The following is a 27,763-nucleotide window of genomic DNA, read 5'->3' on the forward strand; positions in this document are numbered from 1 at the left end:
GACGCTCCTGTCTCCAGGCCTTTGCACTCGTATTCTTCAGGAATGCTCTTCTTACATCTCCACATTGCTTCCTACTTGATCTACTCAAGTACTGACTCATCTCAGTAAGGATTTCCCCTGTCTACTCTTACTTAAAAATACCCCTTTCCCCAGTCCTTTAAATCTAGGTTTATGTTTCCTTGGCCAATCCAAGACTACTCCAGTCTTTCACAACATTAATGTCATGTCAAATACACTGTAGAATGTCTAAGATTTGGGTTTGTCTGGTGTTTTCTCATAACTAGACTGACGTTATGCATTTTTAAAGCCACAACACCACAGAGGTAACCTGCCCTTCCTTCTCCGATGCATCACATATGGGCATACACTCCAACATATGAGTGCATGTGATGTTAATGTGTCTTCTTACAGGTCATACTAACCTTCACCACAGTTAAAACTGGTGTATCTGCCAGTTTTCTCCACTGTAAATTACTGTTTTCTCTTTCTTAAATAATAAATGTTTTGGAGAAGAACCTTAGGAGCATGCAAATACCTGCTTGTCCTTAAATTTTGGGCTACTAATTATAGCATTCATCCATGAATACTGCCCACAGCACCTATTCTGTGGCATTCTAATGGTGATTTTCTATTTTCCTCATTCCTTCTGTATGTATTAACTGAAATGTTTTACAAAGTAAACCAATGATTTTTTAAAGATCTCACTCTTACATATGAACATGTTAAAGACTTTATATAACCCGCCCAAAGTGATACAGGTAGAAGGAGAAGAATAATGGGTGAAACTTAGGGTTCTTCACTCTAAAAACCACATTCATTTAACCTTATCACAGTGCCTCTACCCTGGTAGAAAAGATTAGGTTTAAAATTTCATATACCCAAAACAGTATTCTCTTAACATTTCTGACCTTAATAAGAAGGGTCAGATTAATCAATAAAGAGATGCCATACAACCCCGATGTTCTGAGTGAGGAACACTACTTAGTAAAATTCTTACCTCTCAGCTGAGAAAAGGAAAGACCACTGTATTCACGGGTCTGTTAGATTGCAGGGAATCTTGAAGTAGGGAATTCAAGGGAAATAGTCACTTTTTTTCTTTTTGCTTTAAGTTAAAAAGAATCATGGCTATGATGATTCCATCTAAGAATTGGAATTTTTTTATAGTATTACACATTCTATATTTATAGAATGTATGTTATAGACTTTATATTCTTCCACATTGTTGTTTCCACATAACAGAACACATCCAAGTCTTTTCTGAATATTGACATAAAATCTTTTCTCTGTATAAGAAATGGCTTGCATCTATCTTCTCAACCAAAAATGTAATTTTAAGATTTTTACTTCAAACCAAGTGGAATACTAGTAGAAATCACCCCCCTCCAAAAAAAAAAAAAACCTTAAAAACAGGCAAAAGATATTAAACAATAATTTTCAGGCATAGAACATCAGGCAGTACAGAATAATAATCCCTGGGAGCCTTAAAAGAATCAATGACAGGCCAAGAACTGCCCTTGCGCATAAGACCGAGGGAGTTTTCAGGGTGCAAAGGAAGAGGAAGAAGCCCAGGCAGGGGGAGCCCCGTAGTACCAGTGAAATGAGGGAGTAGAGAAGGGAGCCTGGGTAGTTCCAGGCAGCTACAGTGAGCAGCTAGAAGCCTAGGCTGCAGACAGCTACACAGAGAAAGGAGCTCTGGGGAAGTCCTCTCTCAGGTTTTCAGCTCAGTACTGATCACCACATGCCTGTGAGGAAACTACCAGAAGCCAGGAACACAGCCACCTGAAAGGAAAAGAGAAAACAACCCCCCGGGCTAACACACAGCTGGGAATCATTTATATTCTCACCAGCCAAAGTAGGAAAACATAATTCACAAGGTATGGAACAAAGTACTCAGAAAAGAACTGCCTCAGTAGTTGGGGAAAATTAGCTCTAAACTATAGACTACTCTGGTTTCATGTAACAAAACTTTAAAAAAAAAAAAAGGAAGTTTCAAAAGGATCAAATGGCTTATCTAAGTAACTTAACTGTAACTCTATGAAATCTTAAGAATATCAGCAGAAATACAAAACAATACATAGCAACCATCAAGATAAAGTTTTCAAGGACTGGCATCCAAGCAAAAGTCCCTAGCCATGCAAAAAAACAATAAAATAGAATAAGTAATGCAGAGAATAAAAGCCATCAATTGACAAAAACAGGCATAGTTTCTATTAAATGAAATAACACGGATTACAGAATTAGCAGACAATATTAAAACAGTTATAATTTGTTTGTAAAAAGCTGGTAGAAGACTGGCATTCTAAAGACTAGTAAACCTGAAAACATAATAATAAAAACTATCTTAACTAAAGCATGGACAGTTTAATAAAAGGAACCAAATGAACAAACTATCAGTAAGCTGCGGGACAACTTCAAGAGACCTAATACACAAGTACGCGTAATTGGAGTTCCCAGAAGAATAGTAAAGACAAAAAAGTATTTAAACAAATTCAAGAAGCTCAATAAATCATAAGCACGCATCATGAAGAAAATTATAACAAAATACACCATAATCAAAATGTGTAAAACAAGTGACAAATTTTAAAAAATTAATACCAGCCAGAGAGAAAAAGGTACATAATACACAGACAACTAAAGACATTAATGACAGCAGACTTTTCACTGGAAATAAGTCAGGAGAGAGTGAAGCATCACCTTTAATGCTCTAAAGGAAAAAAAAAAATATCTGTCAACTCTGAATTCTGTACTGAGAGAAAATATCTTTATAAAAATGAAAGTGAAATTAGATGTTTTCAGACAAACCCTTAAAGAACTCATTACCACCAGAAATACTTTTAGAAAATTTTTTAAAAATCCTGTCTGTAGAAGGAAAATGATACTATAAAGAAAAAAAGGAAGGAAAGAAAAAGAAAGAGAAAGAAGAAGAAAGAAAGAAGGTAGGGCAAGTATGGGAGCGGAAGAGGGAAGGAGAAGGAAGGGGGGAAAAGAGCCATCAAACTTATTCAGTTATGAATAAGCAGCAGCAGCAGCAGAGAAACAGCATCATTATCAGCATCCTGCTAAAAGTACAAGGCACAATGAGCGTATGTAACAGAAGTCTCAGCAGGAAATTTTACCGTAGGACGTAAAACTTTAGCAAGAACTAGAGGATGATTAAGGTTCATGTTTTTGGTAGTACAACACACTATTAAAAAAAAAAAAAAACTAAACTAAAATTGTTCCACGCTATGCTCAGTGGTTAGGGTGCCAGCCACATGCTCCGGGGCTGGTGGATTCCAACCAGGCCTGGGCCTGTTATAAACAAAAAAAACAGCCGGGCATTGAGGTGGGCACCTGTACTCCCAGGTACTAGGGAGGCTGAGTCAAGACGACTGCTTCAGCCCAAGAGTTTGAGGTTGCTGTGAGCTATGACACCACAACCCTCTATCAAGGGTGACAAAGTAAGACTCTGTCTCAATTAAAAAAAAAAAGTTCCAAAAAATGTTGATTCACCCAATCAAATATTCATTGAGTATCTACTACATAACTGTCATTATTCAGGGAAGGATACAGCAGTGAACAAAACAGTGAAAACTAACAGACATTACATTTTTATTTTTAAATGTATTGCTGAACCTGGATAGGAGGGAGGGAAATTCAGTACTCCAAAACAATATAGAATTAGAATTCACAGAGAATCCACAGCTTACATCCTGAAAGAAGAAATGTGCACAAAATGGAAAAGTTATTAAAAGATCTTTTCATAAATGAGGTCCCTTGAAAGGCTGGGTCACAAATATGGTAACTCTTAGTGAATGGTGCAGCAAAAGAAGGTAAAGGAACTCTCTGAGAATTCACAGCCGTAATCAGCATGAATTCACATTAGCTATGTGGACTACAACTTTAAGCTAACATTTTTTGTTTTTAATTAGTAGCACTTTAGGCACCTAGTAAAACCAAATGCAAATCTACCTACTCCTCAAAGAATTGCCAGAGTTTTAAGAAACATAAAATGATGGCTTAACACAAAACACAAGCAAAGACACTATACATGAAAACAAGCAGAAAATAAAAAACATTAGAATGATGCATGGCAAATTCCAATTAATAGAATCCCCCACCAAATGCAAAAATGTATAAAATGATTAAAGAAATGAAAGAAGGGCCCTGTGCAGTGGCTCACTCCCATAACCCTAGCACCCTGGGAGGCCGAGGCAAGCGGACTGCTTGAGCTCACGAGTTCCAGACTAGCCTGAGCAAAACCAAGACCTCCGTTCTCTACTAAAAATAGAAAAACTGAGGCAAGAGGCTTGCTTGGGCCCAAGAGTTGGAAGTTGCTGTGAGCTATGACACTACAGCACTCTATCCAAGGTAATAGCTCGAAACTCTGTCTCAAAAAGAAAGAAAAAGAAAAAAAAATAAATGAAAGAGGATCACTGAAATCCAGGTCTAAACAAAGGGGTGAATGATGCTAGAAGTGTTCAATACGTAGGTGCGTAAGATACAGATCAAAAGATTAACAAACTTGACTAATGAAGGGAAACAGGAGTACACCTGCCGATTAGTTCATATGCATTTTGTTAAAGCACATAAACAAATAACTGGTACACTGACCACAGTCTCTAACTAAAATGGAATTACATGACAATCAGGAAAGAAAGTAACTAGACAAAGCTGGTAGGTCTGAAAAATTAAAAACCATTTAGATTAAACAACAGTTTAATAAAACCTAGGAAGTAAAAGGAAAGCATTCAAGAGTACTGATGGATATAAAACACAAATAAATTTTCAAAATAACTAAACGAAGCTAAAATGTGATTCCCAGTAAAACTGACAAATCTCTCTCTGGCAAGACTCATCAAATGAGGGGGAAAGGTACATAGTAAACAATCTTAAAAATGAAAAAGGTGATGCAGAGAAAATAATATATATAATGAGGTAGCACTATGAACAATTTCTTTATTCTGATAATTTACAAAAGAAATCCTATATAAAATACAGTATATTTGATGGTGGGAACCGTCACTGATGATTTATAAGTGCATTATGGAAAAAAACATAAAACTGAGAGAAAACACAGAAGACCTCAATTTATGAATTCATGGACAGGAAGAAATATAATAAACTTACCAATTCTACCCCAAATAAAACTGTAGACATGAAGACTTAATACAAAGTTTTAATTATTGGTATAGGCACAAACACATCACAGTAACAGATACAGATACAAGAAACAAACGCGTGCACATGAATAAACTCAACTGACAATAGAACTAGCACTGCCGATTACTTAAGGAAGGTCAGGGGAAAAAAAAAAAATCAATACATGATCCTTATGTAATTGATTATCTAGGTACTACAGAGGAAAGGAAACAGACTTCTGATACCACACAGAGATTAAATTCAAACATGAAAGACCTAACTAAAAATCTTTTAAAGGCCTATACAGGAGAATATCTGAATTTATTTAATTTCATTAGGAAAAAATATTTCAAACACAACCTCCATAGATAGGGAAATAATTAAATTTTGACATTATCAAATGTCAGATGAATATAAACACTGCTGATAGGACTCAAAATTGGTACAATCACCCTCAAACATATTCTTAGAAGACCTGAATTTAAGCTTCCTAAATTTTTAGAGTACGGTTTTGTTTAGATAACTTCTCTACTTTCATAAAGTTCCTTCCTGGAATGGCTGGTTCTCTAAAATATCCTCACTGTCTCCCTCTTCCATTTTTATCCAAACCTTCTCTTTCCAATGTCTCCATTGCCCCTTTCATGCTCTAAGCTCTCCTCCATGGAGTCCTAGAAGGGTGCAATGGTGGGTCACTCTCAAGAGTTCAGGGAGCTGTGCTGGTCCAATCACTTTAGCCTTACCACTAATTCCTCACACTCCCCTAATGAAATTGACAAAGTCTCTCCCCATTTCAAACTGGCTACTTGACTCACCAGGGAATCCCTGATGACTCTGAGTGTTTCTAGTCTTAGATCCGTCAGACATTCCAATGCTTTTTACTTTTTAAGGGACAAAAACTGACAAAGGTCATTTTATTAGTTCTCATCTGGTTATATTTAGGGGTTCATAGAACACTTTGCCACTCACTTTTGTTTTCATGAGTTTTAGTTTTGTAATCTACCTGCTCTTTTTTTACGTGGGAATTCAGAAACATAAAGAAACTAAGCTGTCACCATCCAAGTAGGCCTAAGATTATATTTTAAAAAGAGAACTTTTCTTGCTTCTGTATTTTCTAATTTTGCAGGAATATCTGTACTAATGTTTAAGATTTTGATTTAAAGACTGAGGCAAATCACTTAAATGTAAGGAATTTTTTCAAAGAGAACACTTATTTTTTGTACAAAGAGTACAGCATAAGTTCCCAAAAGGAATCACAGCAAACACACAAAGGTGCCATCGGATATTTTATCTCAGGAAACACAGCAGCAACTACCAGATCTCAGGGACTACTGCTCCGTAAGTGATCTGTACCTAACTACTTCTGTGGCAGAATTTATTTTGGCCCACAGGCACTGGGAAAGAACTACCAAGACACTAAGGATGCTGTAAACCAAGTGTGTTGCTGAAACTTGCTTTTGAAAAACAAATGTCACCTCATTTAACATTTTTGAAAAGTATCAAACGAACACCTTCAAGGAAAGGTGAACACTCAGCATTACATAGCAGTGAGCCAACCAGTGAGGAAAGTGGAAATTCACTTAATTTGATGTTCGTGGTGGGCCCATGAAAAGCAAAAAGATAAGCCACAAATGCCAAATAAAATGGCGAATTTTAGTTTTACAAAAATTTAGATCATAATATCAACATAACTTCTGGTGTGATCATGTGATCATGACAGGAACAAAAGCACATTCACAAACGTAGTGAGAGCAAACTCATTTTAGCAAGATGTACAAATGCAAGTAAAGGGAAAGTAAAAAGTCATTTATTTGAGTTTTCTCTATCCCTTTGCTTTACCTTTAACTAGAGACAATAGATCACAGCCATTTGTTTAAGAGTTTCAAGAGCAAACCTGTAAACCAGTTTGTTGGATGCAAGCATTTATTTTTTTCAACCCATTCTTTCATCCGCTCACTCCTATTTACCTTCACCTAATGCCAAACCAGCAACAATGACTAAAACCTCCATTTTTCCTCTTTAGGTACCTAATCTACCCTGACAAATCTTCAATTATGAATTCAATTTTATAAAATTTCTATTGATTTTATTTTATTAAGAGCTCTTTATATTCACTATATATCTTTAACATATTACTTAGGCATATGATATATTCTAAGATGCTTTGCTGCTGGTGCTGTTTTTAATCATACTAGAACATATCAACAGAAAGTTATAAGCTAACTATGTCATTACTATGACTCTAAGACACCCTCAATTTTAAGATGCATCCTGACCATAGAGAGAGAATAATGTACAACTTACAATAGAAGAGGTGGGGGTCCTTCTTTACTTATTTATAATTGCATTTTTATTGCAGTATAAAAGAAAAAATGTGATTTGTATAGAGTACTATTGTATAAAAACTCCAACATACTAAATGGAAACACATCTATTGTCGCATTTGTTTCTGTTCAGTAATTAGATAACATGTTTTAAATGCTTTGTATTATGCAGAAATCCTTAGTGAATTGTCAGATCGGTACTGAATATTTTAGCTGTATCCAGTAAACAACTTCAAGGGTCTTGAGTGGCCTGAAAAATCATTATTAATTCTTCCATTCAAAATAATAAAATATAGGACACCACCTTCCAAAAATCACCACACAACACAAAAAGAATAATGTACCTTTGCTGCAATGAAATGCATGAAGAAAAAAAAGACGCATCTTTTACACTGAAATACATATGTGTAATAAAACTGTAAAAAGGGAACGAAATATAAAATTCAAACCAGTGATTACTACTGAGGAAAAAGACAGAGAAAAGGATGGAACATGAAAATATATCCACTGAGCATAATCAAGTTGCAGAAAATACGTATTTGTTAAAAACAAAGACAACGAATCACATCTACGACACAGATACTAGGAAAGATCTAAAAAGACACACACCACACTGTAAAGAGTAAAGTCGTGAGGATAAACGTTCACATTGTATTTTGTATTTCCATATTTTCCTTTAATGTGTTTGTACTACATATCTACTACATCTATGATTTTAAAAGTTAATAAAAAGGAAATAAAATATTTCATGATGGGGTAAGTAGGAGGAAAACAAAAATATGGGGTATCCTAAAGGTCACCCCTGGAGAATGGGAAGCTGCAGCTAAATGTATTGTTATTTTAAAAACATTATAAAATTTTATAAAGAGATGAGCCCCATATAGAGAGTATTTTGCAAATATTTTATAAAATTTTGTAATGAATATTTTATAAATAAAGGTACAGTAGCTACAATTTCACATTTTCCCTATGTATGATGATGTCAGGGACCACCTTTGGACACCCTATAGTATACAATTACCATTATTGTTCCCTAACATATTATATTCCACAAAGATACTATCACCTTTTACATGATGAGTCATTCTTCAGGAACATAGAGACTGAAATGCCAGTATATGATGTGATCAATGGACTCATACTGAAAAGTTCTAGACAAAGTAACACTTAAAAATTTTGGAACTATCACTAGTATGTTATCTAGCTACTTCCCTGTGTCTTCCTTTCCCTTGTCTCAGTGTTTTATTTTATTGGAACAACATGCACTGAACATCTATCTATGTAGCAGGCACTATGCATGCTGGTCATGGCAATACCCAAATGGATAGGGTTCTAGTTTCCAAGAAGCTCATCACATAGAGCAGTCCTAATACAATTTTCAGCAATGATGGAAATGTTCTGTATCTGCATCATTCAATATGGCAGTGATTAGCAGCATGTCGCTATTTAAGCACTTACGGTTAATGTGACCAACAAACTACAATTTTTATTTTATTTAAATGAGTTTAAATTAAAATAACTACTTGAGGCTAGTGCCTACATTATTGAATAGCACAGGTATATGTCAGATAATTAAGTCTGTGAATTCATTCTAGAAAAAGTAGAGCATACCTCAAAGCACTTTTTCTAGAATGAGTTCGTGAACTTAACTGTTATGACCTTCTTATGATGACAGCTCTGATGATCATTCTAGAAAAAGAGCTCCAAAACTGCTTTGAATGGACTTGGCTCTGGTATTGGTGCATAGCTTTCCAAAGGGAGTACTTTGTAGGTGATGGTAATGATATTCAGCATTGAGGTATGTAGCAGTTTCTCTAGTACGAGTTTGTGAACACAATTGTCTGACCTTGTACACAAGGACAAATAAACAGATAACTACAATGCAAGTACTGAACTAGAAGTACACAGAAAAGCTAAGAAAGCAAGAGAAATGAGCACTGAGGCCATTATAGAAAAGCTTCTGGAAAAAGTGATACCTAAATTTTTGAATCATATGAAGAAAAGTGAGGCATTAATGAACAGAATAAATATAAGTATAGGCTTGAAGGTGTCAAAGTGCGTGCATGATAGGTAAAAGCAGTATAGTACTATTAAACGGAAAAAACTCACTTAGGGAGTAACAGGAGAGGCACTGAAAGAATGCAGGGGAGCCAGAATGTGGAAAGATTGTATAAAGTTTAGAAGCCTGAACATACTACCAGCGTAGGGGCAAGCCAATGCTCAGTTAAACCGGTAATTAAGATGATTTAGGCTTGTGCATGCTCATAGTTAGAGTAAATCAGTGTAAATTAGAGGAAGATAAAATACTCACAAAAAACTGAAGTTACAGAGCCTTGGAAAAAGCTTGGCAATCTTTCCAAAGAAAATGAACTATATATGAACCATTTAAATATTGTCTTACCTGTACTAACAACATATCAGTCTACCTTTGCAAGTAAACTTCAACTACTATACTCAAATTCCAAATACCTAACTCATAATAAATTTACAGTAACAAACAAAATATACAAGGAGATACACACCATAAAAACCAATACTTCAAACCATGCCCATCTGAAGGCACTATCTCAGCACACACAGCTGAAAGAATGCACCTTAAATTCCCTAAGGCTTTAATGAGGTCTGTAAAGAAATGGGACTTGGGGGGAGTATTATTTTCTTGTTAAATTCTGGGATTTTGCTTATTATCAGGATACCTAAATAAATATTAAATATCAACTGCTTTCCAAAAGCAAAACCCTCAAAGACAAATGAAAATCATTATGAGCACAGATACAAAGAAATTGTACTTTATCCATGAAAAAAATAATAACATTCCTCCCAAGTGTAGCATTTTTAAAAATTCAAATCATTTTCATCTCAAGAAGATACAACCTCTCAACAGCATTACCAATACAAAAATATTTTAGCTTAGTAATTTAATATTCCTTGAATTTCCCATACGTTCTTAATATATTCATCATAATGCCAAACAGGAAATTCTATTTCTATACATGCAGTTTTCAAAGAAAGCTTGAAAAATAAAACGTTACAATCCAGACTTAAACAACTGTTTCCAAGGATATTTCAATATGCATTAAGAATCATGAACCAACAGAAGAGAAAATGGACGGAGAAGGAGTAAGTTCCAAGTTATAATGCTCCATAGCAGAATGGTGTGACTATAGTCAACAAGGTACTGGATATTTAAATACAGCTACAAGAGAGGACTTGACATGTCCCCAGCACAAAAAAAAAAGATACTCGAGGTGAGAAATACCCTAAATACCCTGGACTTGATCATTACAAATCCCACGCATACAATAAGATACCACATGGACCCCATAAAGATGCAGAAATTTCATGTATCAATGTAAAAAAGAGAAAATATTTTCAGCCAGCAAAACCCTAAACAACATGTATTTTCCAGGTAAACTAAAAATCCTGGATTATTTGTAAATAATGTAAATGGAAAAATGAAGCATTTTTAGAAAAGTGGAGTATTTTTACAATAGTATGAGCAAGAATAAGCAAATCTCTTAGTATACAAAACATTATTTTCTCTTATTTCTTTTAAGTATAAATTGCAGAATTCTCTATTAATACATTCCATGATGCAAATTAACTATTCTGTTTATTTTACATATAGTTATACAAAATTCTCTATTAATTTGGTTCCAAGAGGCAAATTAACTATATATTGTGTATTTTATACATAGTAATACAAAGTCATACAAAAGTCCTACAGTCACACTTTACAAACTGAATTATAAGCAATGAAAAGCCACATTACCCAGAATTAAAATATCCTTAAGAGAGTTAGGCAGAACCTAACAAGATGCAAGAACCCAAGAAGTGTGACCAAGTAAAATCTTATGAGTCAAGGTAGTCGGAAGTGGTTGAAAGGCAGAAGAACCTATAGCCAAGTACAAATAACTAACAAAGGCTATGCTGATCAGATCTATGAGGACAATTCAGAAAAAAGGTTACAAACAGAACTGATTTAAGCATAGCCCCAGCTTACTCTGGCTTATCAAAATCATAAAGATACAGCAAGAAAGCTCACACATCCAGTTAGGTGGAAATCTAGAAAAGTTAAATACAACACCAGTTTTATCAGGGACAGGGCCCAAACCAGAACCCAGACTTCATATTATACACCACAAAGACAATTTTCTCTACTTTCTCCACTTAGGGAAAGAATTAACTAGGATAAAATAAAGACTTAGCAGATAAATGGTTAGTTGACCAAAGCTGCTAGTTGCCTTCATAGCCTAGAGGGAAATGAAACTGGTGGGTGAAAAGAAGTTGGACACATATCTGTGCAGGAAGCCTACAAGTCTATTTCTACTTGAGCTTTAAACAATTCTGTATTCTGGATCACTATATAATGAATAAAGCAGGTTTCCCTTAAAAAATTAAATTCAAATGTTATATTCATTTTTTAAAATCGTTGTTTAATAGTACAATCGTTAAAATTCACCTTCTTTTAAAGCCTGAGAAAGAAATAAGAGTGTTACATTTCAACCAAACTTTCAGCATCCTTACACACAATGTAAGGAATGGATATTATTAACTAACTCATTAAATGAGAAAACAAGATCTGGAATGTTAAGGACCACAAACAAATGACACATTCAACAGAATTTGGGTCTTGGAACACTCCAAGTTTCTCATTCTATTTCTTCTATACTCTATCCAGTTTTGTCTACATTTCTGTGATACATACTTTTATTACCCAAAATACAGCCCTAAACTTCAGGTTTAGTATTCCAGGAATAACGTGTGTAAACACACCACTTTCTTCTATACACTACAAGCTCTGAATTCAGCCATGAAGTCCTAAATTATGTATCAGATAATCTGTTTTAGCAATTATATCAGAAAATTTGCTTTGACGCTAAAAGAATTATTATGAATATGATTTATTTTGAAAATGTTCCCAGCTAGTTCAACTATCAAATCCAATAAATGTATTTAAAATAACACAAAATTCTCAAATTGAGTTGTATCCAATCTGCTGGTTCCAATTAAATACAACACATTAAAACACTTCAATGTAACTACATGACTAATAGAGATAGACGGAAAAAATTGATCTTACCTGGTAGTTTCTTTTCTCAGATAATGTATGTCCATCAGTCCTCACCATAGAGTCGTGTCCTTTCCTCACAGTACTGGAGGCAATCAAATAGAACTGTCACTCAAGGGTCGTGTCACAGGAAGGACCGCCCACCAGTTCTCCCTCTAGAGTGGAATTATCCAAAAGCCGTCAAAATTACTAACATGCAAATACATGAACAGTATCAAAAATATCCAACATGATACACAGAAAACAGGAAAGAAAACAAAAAGTAATTGTTTCATCATCTAACTAATCTTCTTAACATTTAGGGAGGACTAGATTGCCAAACATACTTCATTTGAAACAGAAATTACTAAATGAGAAATTCTTCCCACCCACTTCTACTTTCTCCAATTAAGACTTCACACACATGGAAAAAACTTACAATGAATAGAAGTGATGTAGACAAAAACGCTCATTCCCCCAAATGACATTTTTCTTTTATGTAAATTTTCTCTAGTCTCGAAAGTATCCAATTAATTCAGATTCAGTCGCTATAAATCCCACCCTTCAAAATGCTTATATACACAATAGGAATATAAGCTATTTACATAGCTACTGATTCATTCTAGTTATGAGGTTTATTTCCATGACCTAAAATGAGAACACATTATATATTTTTAACATGATTAATAGATGCAAACCTAATGCAATACTTAAACTTTACTCCAATAAAGAGCAACAAATGTCAGCTTTCACTAAGTCCTTGTCCTTCAGTCCTCAATTTCCGGCGCATTCCCATAGAGAATTCATTGTTTTACACTGGACAAAAAATAATGTAGCTCATTGCTTACACTAGACAGAGATAAGTAAGCCAAAGGACTACTCACTGTGTACCTTTGGCACAAAAATCGCTGAAGCTGAGGTGATAGTAAATAGCAATGCTATCTCAAAAATGTGCACCCAAAATGAGAGTTCAAATATTCAAACGGGGCATTTACAAATAATTTGTAAATATGTATTTGATATAAGTATCTCCCACCTAAGTTTTAGTGAACCATCTACCCCAAGAAAGTAGTATGTGTACCTACTGAACTAATGTTGCTAGTCACTAAAAATTATATTCAAATCTAGAGAAATTATTTAATATCTTATGAAATATACTTTGCAAGGAGATAATAAACATTTAATTTATAATCCGTAATGAGAGTGAATCAGTAATATTAAAACCAAGAAATACACATGCACACATACATATTGATTACCTATAAGAAGCAATCTATTAATAAGGGCAAAATGTTTTTAAGATAAAGAAATCATTAATAACTAATATTGCTGTATTTAAGTTTTAAAAAAACTTTGTGTGACAAAAATATATATTCTGGTTCCTCTTTTATGTACTTAACTATAGGGTAGTGTGGGCTATATTTTTACCAAATTCTGACAATCCTGTATCATACATGTTTAGCTGCAATACTTCAAGATGCCTGGCTCTATGAGAACACTGTAACTAATTACTCTTTACCAAACTTACATATGCCTTTGGAATTAAGTATAAATCTCCCATAACAAAGGAGAAAGTTTTTTTGAATTTACTACTGTAAATGTAATTCTTAATATTTAGCAAGGAATTAGCTTATTCATAGGGAAAAATTACTAACTGAATTGAATGTTCAAGAAGTGACAAATAGGCTCAGAGCTCATAGCTCAGTGGCTAGGGTGCCAGCCACATGCACCAGGGCTGGTGGGTTTGAACCCGGCCTGGGCCTGCTAAACAATAATGACCACAACAACAACCAAAAAATAGCTGGGCATGGTGGCAGGCGCCTGTAGTCCCAGCTACTTGGGAGGCTGAGGCAAGAGAATTGCTTAAGCCCAAGAGTTTGAAATTGCTGTGAGCTGTGATGTCACAGCACTCTACCAACACTGACATAATGAACTCTGTGACACACATTTGCCTTCAAGTTAAATCTTCGTGATTGTCACAAAGAGAGCAAAATTATTTTATTATGCATCCCCTAAACAAGAATAACTTTTAATATTAGTGCTTTAATATTAAATTTTAAAATAGTGCCCACCTTACCAATATACTCATGATGACTCTGAATACTATGAATAGCATAAAATTTCAATCATTACTTATAGAATAAAAATGTTTTTCTTCTTAAATAATGTTAAAGTTTATGTATTACCTTCAAATTAGACTAGTTCCATTAAATGACATATTAGACATCTAAAATCAGGTAATTTTCAACACCTCAATCACGTAAATATCCTTAACACAACCCGATTATACAAGAAAGATAATTAGGACTGAATTTTAAATGATAAATGATACCTTACCAATAAAAATTGATATTTAATCTATAAATTTACCAGAGAAAAGAAAAACCTTCACTTTTAAGAACTATGAATTTTAGTATAAAAGGAAAACTTGTTTATTATTTGTTTTGTTTTCCCTTCTTGGGATAACTGGAAATATTTCACAGCCTAGGGTTTCAATTCATAGCCAGTATATGTTCCAACCAATATGAGAGTCAATAATGAACTAAGGATCACTAACTCCTTTTAGCAAACAAAAGAAACAAAGAAGGCATTTTACTTTCTTACAAGTAAACATAAAAAATTAACATTTGCCACCATTATCTTCACTGTATTTTGTTAAATAAAAATGTTCAGTGATAAATTGTGTTGCTAATTCTCACACTGAGAATGAATGGATGCATGATAAATCAAATTATTTTGAAGAGACCAAGTCTCATTCTGGCACCCAGCTCAAAAGTGCAGTGGCACAATCAGAGCTCACTGCAACCTCAAAATCCTGGGCTCAAGTAATCCTTCCACCTACGGCTTTCAAAGAGCTGTGATTACAGGCCAAATAACGTAAAATTAAATGCCTCCAGTGTCCACTAAAAAACTGGCAGCCAGGCAAAGAAGCAGGAAATATAATCCATAATAAGGTGAAATTTAATAAGTGGAAACAGACCTAGCAATGATACAGATGACGAAATTGGTAAGCAGACAAGGAAGTTAAAATAGGCACTGTAAATACAGCACATACGTTGATAAAGAATGAACATGATGATGATAATGCAAAATATAAAAAAAAATGCAAATTACTACACAAAGGAGTTTCTTCAGGGTGGCAGAAATGTTCTGTACCTTGCTTTGGCGGTAGTTACGTGACATGATAATACCATAAAATGGTAGAGAAAAACATTAAAAAGTGAATGCATGCAAAAATTGGTGAAATCTGAGCTAGATTTGTAGTCCAATTAGTTACATTGTGTCAATCGATTTCTGGTTTCAATGCGCTGACACCAATGGGAAAAGTAGGTGAGGAGTCTATGGGACATTTCTGTAGTATTTTTACAACACAGAAGTTTATAATCACCTAAAAATTAAAAGATCTTTTTAAAGACTCAAATTGATCTTTTAGAAAGAAACATTCGATATCTCTAAAGAAAAAATACATTGGTTAAGATTAACAGCAGATTAGATGCTGCAAAAGAAAAGTTCAATGAACCTGAAGACACAGGAAAAAAGACATAAAATTAAACACAGGGAGAAAAAGAGTTTGAAAAGTGAATGCAGGACAGTGCACTATGAGTTGTGAATTGTAAGGCAGCACCAAGAAGGACAGTGAATGGCGAGGCCCTACCAAGCAACCTAACATCAACTAACTGTGTCCCAGGAAGAGGAGGAAGGTCAAAAACAAAGACCAGCAGACAGTGACTCGTGACTGTAATCCCAGCACTCGGGTAGGCCAAGGCAGGAGGATGGCTTGAGTCCCAGCACTCGGGTAGGCCAAGGCAGGAGGATGGTTTGAGCCCGGGAGTTCCAGACCAGCCTGGGCAACATAGTGAGACTTTGTCTCTACAAAAATTAATTAAAAAAAAAAAAAAAAAAAAAAAAAATTAGCCGGGTGGGTGTGGTGCATTTTTGTTACAAGATCCAGACTCAAAAGGCTACATGTTGAAGGATTCCCTTAATATAGTATTATATAAAAGGCAAAACAAAAAGACTAAAACTAGATCAATTACTCCTCTCGGCCTTAATCTCCCAAACTGTAAAATGACATGACTAATTTAAATAAATTTTTTAAATGCATGCAGCTCCAAAAGTGTATTAAGTATTCTGTGCCAAGGTGATCAATTCAAGAAAGTGGACAATTACAGCTGACTTTTCTCATGTTTTCTTTCCTCCCTCACTTCACTGCTCAACAGTTTGTACATTCTGAAAAGAAGAAATGGTATCTAAGGGCGGTGCCTGTGGCTCAGCGGGTAGGGCGCCGGCCCCATATGCTGAGGGTGGCAGGTTCAAACCCAGCCCCGGCCAAACTGCAACAAAAAAATAGCCAGGCGTTGTGGCGGGTGCCTGTAGTCCCAGCTACATGGGAGGCTGAGTCAAGAGAATCGCTTAAGCCCAAGGATTTGGAGGTTGCTGTGAGCTATGTGACGCCATGGCACTCTACTGAGGGCGATAAGGTGAGACTCTGTCTCTACAAAAAAAAAAAAAGAAATGCTATCTAAAGTAATCTGTAATTTGGTAGCCATTAACATACTCAACTTTAAGTGAAAAACTGAATTTGTTCAGGTTAAGACAGCTGAGCCAGTTGGACAGGATTTTGTTTTGTTTTGTTTTTAAATGGAGGAGACTATATTTCAGGTTGGCTATGAAACGAACAAACTTTGAGATGTGACCAACTTGACTGGAGCTCAAAAAAACCTGAAGTTAATGTTCTTAGTCACTATCTTTGATATTTTAGGGTTTCTCAACCTAGACAGACCATGGTGTTCCCAGACAGACGACAGTCACAAAAGTCTTTCCTTGCCCTATGAACTCATTTTCAGCTTGATCAGATGGAGGTTTTCAAAATTCTGAGTTGACAAGAAACATAGATGAAACAAAAATAAAACTTAAGAATTTCAGTTTCATACCATAGTTGGTCTAGGAAAATTGCCATTATTAACCAAGAAAAAATTTTCTGAAAATTATAGTAATACAAGTTACACAGATTTATAATTGACATGCAAAATTAAAAGCTGCCTCTATTTACAAAGAAAACCAAAACATAATCCACAGTATTCTCTTGAAATCAATTTACTCTCTGGCTGTCCTGATTTAACGTTTATCTCTTAATGCTGTGTGTGTCTTCTAGGTACTTTCTGCAGCAGCAGTTCTCCTAAGATACTACTTCTAACATGTCTGTGCAGTTCCCTGGCACATACTCCAAGGAGGATTCTAGTCATCTGATAGAATTTGCCGTAAGTAGAAAATCAGCCAATCTGTCTTAAAGACCTAACATCTCAAAACACAGAAATTTTCTTTTATTCAGGTCTCAAATAAAATGAAATACAAAAGGGAGTTCAAAAGTTCAAGCATTTCTGAACCACAGGCTTGAAAATGAAAAGCTCCTTAGTTGATTTACGCTTAAATAAAATTGGAATCTAAAATTAAGACAATAAAGGGATTTTTCCAGTCTTCTTGCTGCCTGAAACTTACATAAATATAAACATACATTTACACATGCTTTATCTCTGTGTGATTCAAATCCTGCATGTCATATATAAAGACAGTATCTGCTTGGTCTGATTCATGGTTTGAAGTGGGAGCAGACCTACTTTAGGAGGAGATGAAAACTAAACAAAGTATGATCGATAGCCCCAGAATTTACTGGGATATGCGGCGCAAGGAAGAGTATAATCAACTATTTCATATGCTGTTGATTCAAAAAAGATGAGGGCCATTTCTCTTTTTCTGAAAAAATTCCATCCACATTCATGTCTTTTGCCTACTTTTAGATGAACTAGAGACTATTATCCTAAGTAAAGTATCTAAAGAACGGAAGAACAAACAACCACAGGTATTCACTATTAAATAGGAACTAACAGATAAATAAGTACACAGGGGGAAGTAAAACTCAATGGAAATCAGCCAAGGGGAATGGGCGAAAATGAAAACCAACCTACCCAGTACAACAAACACTGGGTGGTGGGGACACTTATAATCATGACTCAGGCATTATAAAAGTGATTCACATAACCAAAAACATTTGTACCCCATAAAACTTTGAAATTAAAAAAACAAGAAATTTTGGAATTAGTAGCACAGAGGTCACCTGGCAATCTTCACAATAGGTCTGGTGAAATGGTGGACATAAAGCGCTAACTCAAATGAGTTCACAGGAACAGGAAGGAAAGTGGAGAAAAATATAAACATCTCCTTCAAGGAGTTGTGCCATAAAAGGGAGAAGTGGTGGCCGGGCGTAGCACAGTGGTTACTGCACCAGCCACAATACATCGAAATTGACAGGTTCGAACCCAGCCCAGGGCTACTAAACAACAATGACAACGGCAACAAAAAAGTAGCCAGGCATTGTGGTGGGCACCTGTAGTCCCAGCTTCTTGGGAGGCTGAGGCAAGAGAATCGCTTGAGCCCAAGAGTTTGAGGTTGCTGTGAGCTGTGACCCCACAGCACTCTACTGAGGGCAACATAGTGAGACTCTGTCTCAAAAAAAAAAAAAAAAAGTGAGAGGTGATGACCAGCTAGAAGAAATGTATAGTTGAAAAAAGACTTTTCTAAGAACAGAAGAATTATGGTACAGAGGGAAAAGCTAATGATACAAGATGGAGCGGGGAGAAATTACTAGAGTGATGACTCTGAGCAGATGTGGACAGAATCTCTAAGGGTCTCTTATCAACAGAAACAGAAGAAAGATAGGTAACGGCAATAGACTCAGGTAGGTAGAGACAGTATCAGAAACTTATAATGTTCACATCCAGGTGTGGTTTTCTTAGTAACGTAAGAAATGAGTTCGTCAGCTGAGAGTGAGGATATAGGAGGAGAAATCAGAAGTTTGAGGATGGAGGAAAAGGTGTCTTGAAGTAGCCTTCTAAGAAAGTGGGAGAGGGCAGCGCCTGTGGCTCAAAGGAGTAGGGCACACTGGCCCCATATACCAGCTATTTTTTTAGAGACAGGGTCTCACACTCCTTAGCTCAAGCAATCTGCCCACAGAAAGTTAACTTTGTAAGTTGATTACTGCAAATCACAAAAAATACACACTTTACATTTATTCCTCGATATTCTGATGCAGGACCAGACCTTTTGAGTTTAAGATTAATAACTGGATTTTCACATAATCTTTGGTTTGCATAAGCTCCATCTGTAATCATCTTTTTTTAAAAAAGCTTTATTGACATATAATTTGCATGCCACATAATTCATCCATTTAAAGTATACAATTGAATAGTATTACCATATGCAGAGTTGTACAACCACCACAATTTTAGAATACAGTAGAACATTCTGTAAATTGTCCACCCAAGGGACTGTAACTCACTAGTCAACATAGGGAGGTGGTCAACATAAGGAATCCCCACTGAGTGCATGTGGTCTGGTCTATGAAAATTATTAGGTCAACTTAAAGAGGTGACCACTGTAGGGAGGTGGTCAACTTATTTTTATCTCTCTGAAAAGAAACCTTTTTAAGTTAGCTATTGTCTTCCTGTCCTCCTGTTTCTCCCAGAGCCAAGTAATCACTTACTGCCTCTACAGATTTGCCTCTTCTGGTCATACAATGCATCTTTTAAGATTTCCTTTTCAATTTTGTTTAAAGTTAAACAAGACTCTACAGGCACTTAAGTAGCAAAATCTTTCTAAATTTTTACCACTGTTTTCCAGTTTTAAACAGTAATCTGACCACAGCAGACACTCCTGCTTGACTCTCTAGAAGCCGTTTTACCTTGTGACCACAATAGATATTCAAATATGACCTTTCCCTTACGATTCAAAACTAAATGCTCATCAGTCTAAACCAGGAGAGTAATCCTACCCCTGTTGTCAGAAATGAATTTGAATCAATCCAGGCCAGTGAGATATGAGAGAAAATCTGATGGTAGGATTTTTAGGAAAAGGGGAAAAAAACAGCCCCTCTTTTCTCATTAGGCTTCGTTACATCAGAATAACACATCCAGAGCTACTGTAACCATCTTGTAACCATGAGGAAGGAGTTAGCCCAAGGGCAAGTTGACACTCTGATAAAGGCAGAACACAAAGATGGGAAAAATCTAACCCTGATGTCAATTACTTAACCACTGTAATACAAAAATTTCCATTCCTCCAGATATATAAGAAAGTAATTTTCCATATTGTTTATCAGTTAAACCAAAAGCTTCCTAAACCTCGAGGCTTTTCTGCAGCTAATTCTTTAGTAATTTGTAAAGAACTTTATTTTCATAAAGTCCTTCTGAAACATCTGACGTGCTTTTCATTAAAACAAGAGGTTCCCTCTTTCTACACTCATTATTTCATCATAATCTATTAGCCATATCTGTGATTCTTTGTTTCCACTAGAAACCAATGATACTTTCTTATCTCTTTAGTTACTTCAAATCTCAAAATATCAATTACATTCACCATTTATATAAAAATGACTATATGCCACTAAACTTGTGGTGATATGCATGTTACTGAGTTTTATTCAATACAGTATTTTTAAAACCGTACTGTAACACAACTGGTGCTCTCATCAGCATTATGTATTTAATTTTGCACATGTAAAATATTATTTTGAGAAAGGGCCCATATGTTTCACCAAGAGCCAAAAAGGTTCTTGGAAAAAAAAAAAAAAACAGTTAACTTCTAGATTAGAATATCAGAGCATGGATTAGGGTACTAGCAGAGCATAATTTAGAAGAAACCTCAATATTCCAATAGCTGAAATGTATGATGGAGTAAGACACACTTCCTTGTTCAAGGTCACACACAAGGGAACTAGTGACAGAGCCAGAGAAAACAGAATACAAAATTTCTGGCTCACAATGATGAGCTCAACCAACTTTGATGTGACTTGGCTGTGAGAAAGCAAGACAAGCAAAGATAACTCTTAAAATATAAGCCAGAGGTCGGTGCCTGTGGCTCAAAGGAGTAGGGCCCCGGCCCCATATGCTGGAAGTGGTGGGTTCAAACCCAGCCCCGGCCAAAAACTGCAAAAAAAAAAAAAAAGAATATATGCCAGAAAGTTATTAGGGGAAAAAAAAATTATACAGGAAAAAGTATTGGTTTGAAAAAGAAAATGATGGGTGAGATATTAAAAGCATTTTGAAAATAAATGCTAGACCATGAGATGCCAACTCAAAACAATTAAAAAAAACTAGTCTAAAACCAAACAGGAAGCCCCTTTCTGCATACTGGACATGTAGAAATATTCCAAAAACTATTAATACACTGTCTCTCCCACTTTTCTTGAAGCATGCACTGCTTATTCCATTTTCCCACTTTATAAGAGACTGTAAAAAGATTATGTCCCTAATGATTCTATGATAAGAAAACCAACAGCACAGGTGCAATGGTAAATATAAAACAGCAGTTAGTACCAATGTCAAGGAGACAATAGAAAATACGAGGAGGCTACGGGAGACCAGAAAGTCCATGAACTACCTAAAGAAACTCATTGCTACTATACTCAAGCTATTGCTTACGACTCAGAATTTCTATGTAAACCAAAAGTATCTTCCAAATGAAAGTGAAATAAAGACATTTTCAGATGAAAGAAAAGTAAGATAACTTATCCCAAGCAGATCTGATCTAAAAAAGTTTCTTTTGACAAACAGGAAAACAAGACCAGTAGGAAACTTAGAATTTCATGAATGAAAGAAAAAAAACTAATCTAGGTGTGTGCGATAGACAAAGAGTTAACAAATTTTTTTATTAGGGGTCAGTGAGATGGTAATTATTTTAGGCTTTATGGGCCAGTCTTTGCTGTAACTAATAAATTCTTCACTGTAGTACAAAAACAGCCACAGATAATATATAAGCAGGTGTAGCTATATTCCAATAAAATTTCATTTACAAAAATAGGTGACAGGCTTGATCTGGCCAGCATTCATAGTTTACAAACCCTGTGATAGAGTATATTTTTTCCTCTTAAGACCTTTAAAATATGCACAATGTTTTAAAGCAGCGGTTCTCAAAGGACAGCAGCATTAGGAAGGTTGAGAACCACTGGTTTAAAGGAAAAATTACCTCACTGTGTCAGAACATATGAAGTATACAGCTGTAATACAAAGCCAACTACAACAGAAAGGAGGTCGACAAGGTTTCCACATTCCACTTGAAATGATATAAACACAGTTGTTTCCTCAAAGATGTGTTCAAGATTTAACCCCTAGGACCTCTGAATGTACCTTATTTGGCAAGAGTCTTTGCAAATGTCATCAATTCAGAGGAGGTCATACTGGATTTATGAGTGCCCTAAATCCAATGACTGGTATCTTCAGAAAAGAAGGAAGAGACAGATTTGAATACAGAAACAGAGGCAAACATGGAAAGAGAAAAGGTGACAGTGTGAGGATGAAGACGGACTGGAGTGAGCAGATGCAACAGCACATATTGCTGCGACCACCCAGAACTGGAAAAGGCCAGGAAGGTTCTTCCCTCCACCCTTCAAAGGGTTCATTGCCCTGCTGATCACCTTGAATTTGGGCATCTAAACTCCAGAACTGTAAAAGAGTAAATCTCTGTTATTTTAAGCCAGGCAGGAAAGAAGAATCAAAAGAGTGAAAAAGCAAAGGGACAAACAGAAAATTAAAAAATCAAATTGTTGGGAGGCTGAGGCAAGAGAGTCGCTTAAGCCCAAGAGTTGGAGGTTGCTGTGAGCTGTGACACTATGGCACTCTACTTAAAGTGACTGCTTGAGACTCTGTCTCCAAAAAAAAAAAAAAAAAAAATCCAAACATTTTTCTTCATACTACCAATGTTGTGATATATTCTTACTATTAAACACTGGGATATTATGTACAAAAAAAAAAAATCAAATTGTTTACCTAAATTTAAATACATCACTGGACCTTCACCTTTCACCACTAACAAAAATTGATTCTCACTGGATACAAGATTTAAACTTAAGACATGAAACTATAAAAATACTAGAAGAGAGTGCAGGGAAAACGCTTGAAGAAATTGGCCTGGGAAAATATTTTATGAGGAGGACCCTCCACCCCCGGCAATTGAAGTAAAATCAAAAATATATTACTGGGATCTAATGAAAGTAAAAAGCTTCTGCACAGCCAGGAGCACTGTAAGTAAAGCAAACAGCCTTCAGAATGGGAGATTTTTGCAGGCTATGTTTCTGACAAAGGTCTGATAACTAGAATCCACAGAGAACTAAAACTAATCAATAAAAAAAAAAAAAAGAACAAATAACCCCATTTCATTGTAGGCAAGAGACTTGAACAGAAACGTCTCTGAAGGTGAGAGGTGACTGGCCAACAAACACGTGAAAAAATGCTCAATCATCAGAGAAATGCACATCAAAACCACTTTGAGATATCATCTAACTCCCATAAAATTAGCCCACATCACAAATCCCCAAACTACAGATGTTGGTGTGGATGTGGAGAGAAGGGAATACTTCTACACTGCTAGTGGGAATGCAAATTAATATGACCTTTTTGGAAAGAAGTCTGGAGAATTCTCAAGGAACTAAAAGTAGACCTTACAGTTCGATCCCACAATTCCTGTACTAGGTATATACCCAGATGATCAAAAATCATTTTACCACAAAGACATTTGCACCACAATGTTAATGGCAGCCCAATTCATAATAGCCAGGTCATAGAAGGAGCCCAAATGCTCATCAAACTCACGAATAGATTAATAAATTGTGGCATATGTATACCATAGAATACTACGTAGCCATAAAAGAGGATGCAGACTTTACATCTTTTATGTTTACCTGGATGGAACTGAAACATTCTTTTTAGTACATGGAATGGAATCTCAAGAATGGAAAAAAAGTACCCAATGTACTCAATATAAATATAACTTTAATTATATAAAACCAATATATAATTACCTACACATTCATATGAATGATAAAACACAATTATAGTCCAGAAAGAAGGGAAAAGGAGGGGAGGGGATAGGAGGGCAGAGAAGGGGAGAAGAGAGGGCAGGAGGAGGGAGGATATTTGGTGGGCCCTCACCTATTGTGCACAATGCAATGGTACATTTCACATCTATTAAGGGTACAGTATAAATGACCACAACAAATAGTAAGTGAAGTAATGGTCATGCTAATCAGTTTGATGTAAGCATTCCACATTGCATATCAAATCAGCACACTGCGCCCCATAAATGTACATACACAGTTAAGATTTAATAAAACAAAAATAAATTCAAATATATCAATTACATTAAATGTAAATGGTCCAAAAGGGAGACTGTCAAAATGGTTTTTTAAAAAAGCCTATATGATTTCTACATGAAACATACTTTAAATATAATGATATGTAAATAAATGGAAAAAAGATATAATACAAAAACTAAACAAAAGTCTGAGAGGCTACAATAATATCAGAATTAGAACACTTTCGAGCAAGAAAACAAAGTAACAAGGATTAAAAAAAAAAAACTAATAAAAAGGCCAATTCTTCAAGAAAACAATACTCCTAAATGTGTATAAACCTCTAATACAATAAAGATTCAAAGTAAAAACACCAATAACTGGCAAACCTGAAAGGAGAAACTGACAATTCCATCATTATATTTGGAAATTTCAATACTGTTAGTAATAATAGACCAAGTAAACAAAAGTCATCAAGAATACAGAAAAACAGAACAGAAAAACCAATAAGATCTAGATCTGACATTTACAGATCAACCACATGGACAGATTACAAATTCTTTAAAAGGGAAAATGAAAGATTCATCAAGTAAGTCATATTTAAAGTTATTTTAAAAAAAACAAACTTAAAAGAATTCTTATAAATGATGTTCTCTAATTATAAAAGAATCCCACTGGAAACTGGCATGAGAAAGTGTAAAATTTCTAAATATACAAAAAAATTAACCACCCCCCTCTAAATAATCCATAGGTCACAGTGACTGGGAAACACAGTAGAACCTCTGTAAGTCAACCACCTAAGGGACGATAACAAACTAGTCAATGTACAGAAGTGGTCAACACAAGGAACTAGGCCTAGTGAACTCATAGGTACATACAGTGTATGTCCAATCTATGAAAATCAGGTTAATTTAAGGAGGTGGGGGTCAATGTAGGACAGTGGTCAACTATGAAGGTTCTACAGTACTTTGGACTGACTGAAAATAAAAGACACAATTTTATACAATGTAGCTAAATCAGTGTTCAAGGGGAAATTTATAATTTTAATGTGCATATATTAAGATCGCAAATCAATCATCTAAGCCCACACCTTAAAAACCTAAGGAAAAAAAGGCAAAACAAAAGCAAATAATGAAGATGAGAGGAAAAAACACTGAAACTAAAAGAAGAAACTAACGAAAACAGAAAATGTAATTCTTTAAAAAAAAAAGCCTTAAAATTGATGGCCTGCCAAGGCAGCCTGACAAAGAGAAGTCAGAAACTGTCAATATCAGGAATATAGAGACAATATACAACCCACAAGTATTAAAAGAATAATAAAAGAACACTAGAACAACTCTATACAAATAAATTAGAAAACTGAGATGAAATGGACCAACTCCTCAAAACCTTCAGACTTACCAAAACTTATTCAGGGAAAAAAAGTCCAGAAAACCTGAATAATCTTGTAAGTTACTGAAAAAAACTGAACATAGTTTTAAAAACCTCTAGCCCCAGGTAGTTTCACCAGTGAATTCTACTGAACATTTAAAGAATCAATACTGATACAATGTCTCCCAGAAAAGAGAACAGGAAGAAATACTTCCTGGGCCTTTGCTCTGCTGCCCAGGTTAGAGTAGAGTGACATCATCATAGCTCACTACAACCTCAAACTCCTGGACTACTCAAGCCATCTTCCAGCCCAGCTTCCCACAGCCTCCCAAGTACCTGGGACTATGGGCACAAGTCACCATGCCTGCCTAATTCTTTTTAAAAAATTTCTTTTAGAGATGGGGGTCTCACTATATTGTTCAGGCTGGTCTTGAACTCTCGGCCTCAGGCTAGAGGTGTAAGGTAGGATTATAGGTGTAAGCCATCATGCTCAACCTTCTTAAGTCACTATCCTGATACCAAAACCAAAGACAAAATAGTAACTAACAAAACCAAAGACCAATATGCTACATGAACATACAATATAGGCAAAAAACCTCAACAAAATACATTAGAAACTCCATAGTTGATCACCTCTCTACACTGACCACCGCTAAAGTTGACCTAATTTTCATAGATTGTACATGTAGCACATGAATGTATCAGTACAGCAGGCCCAGTTCTTATGTTGATCATCTCTGAATATTGTGACCAGTTACAGTCCCTTGTTGGTCAACTTACAGAGGTTCCACTGGATTATCAAATCAATAAAATACCCAAACATGAATACTCTCATTAACAAGTTTCATCCAAAAAAGTAAGGCTGAATCATTAAATTCAATTTATATAAAACTGATTAAAAAGAGAAATAAGAATTCAATTATCCGGGGATTGTTCTAAGGTGGTGGTCCCCAATCATTTTGGCACCAGGGAACCAGTTTCATGGAAGACAATTTTTCCATGGACCAGGGAGGAGGGTTGGGGAGCTGGCACTGGATTGTCATAAGGAGCACACAACCCAGATCCTTTGCATGTGCAGATGACAGCAGGGTGTGTCCTCCTATGAGAATCTAACGCTGCCCCCAGTTAGACAGAAGGCAGAGCTCAGGTGGTGATGCAAGCAAGGAGGAGCGGCTATTAATACAAATGAAGCTTTGCTTACTCGTTGCCACTTCCTGCTGTGTTCTAACAGGTCTCAGACCAGTACCAGTCCACAGCCTGGAGGTTGAGGACTGCAGTTTAAAGAAACACAGCAAATGAAAAACTATTTCAAAACATCTACTAATACCAATAAGAACATCAAGAATCCATGGCATCTAAGTCACACTGCCCCTTCCCGTCTTCTGCCAGCTGAGAGTAGTGAAAGCTCTACCCTGGTCAGATGTGGTCAAAAAGACAGGGCTCTCTTCTCCACAAGCTCCCAGTGAAGCTGGGAATATATGCCATGAAAGGCAGATCAACAGAATTTCGCATATCTAACTCCTCTCCATTTTATTCCACCAGCCTCAAAAAATAGGCAGAGGCTCTACCACAAGATGACAGGCCAACAATACCGAGGCTTCATTTGCCTTCAATGAAGTTCCACACAGGAAGAAGCAAGCCAGAAAGACCAGAGCCCATCACCCTGCCCAGTGGAGTGCCTCAGAGATTCTGCTGCATAGAAGCAGAAGTCCTCATAGAAGAGAGCTCTGAATGTTTCCCCAAAGGGGCTTTATTTGGAACAAAATGTAGAAGTTCAAA

At 35.7% G+C, this 27,763-nt stretch overlaps 1 protein-coding gene across 3 annotated transcripts in view; it reads right to left on the minus strand.

Annotated features, from left to right (window-relative positions):
• CNOT2 (CCR4-NOT transcription complex subunit 2) overlaps positions 1 to 27,763 on the minus strand; it is a 112,730-nt gene that overhangs the window by 61,557 nt on the left and 23,410 nt on the right. Inside the window, exon 2 of one of the 3 annotated variants that reach the window (XM_053582858.1) lies at positions 12,526 to 12,598. The exons of 1 other annotated variant lie outside the window; for it this stretch is intronic. In XM_053582858.1, coding sequence (XP_053438833.1) covers positions 12,526 to 12,598 — 73 coding nt within the window. Of the gene's footprint in view, positions 1 to 12,525; positions 12,669 to 27,763 lie in introns of all 3 variants that reach the window. One more of the 3 variants, XM_053582859.1, reaches the window with a different exon arrangement.

This window comes from Nycticebus coucang, chromosome 3 (genome assembly GCF_027406575.1).
Source record: "Nycticebus coucang isolate mNycCou1 chromosome 3, mNycCou1.pri, whole genome shotgun sequence".
NCBI lineage: Eukaryota > Metazoa > Chordata > Mammalia > Primates > Lorisidae > Nycticebus > Nycticebus coucang.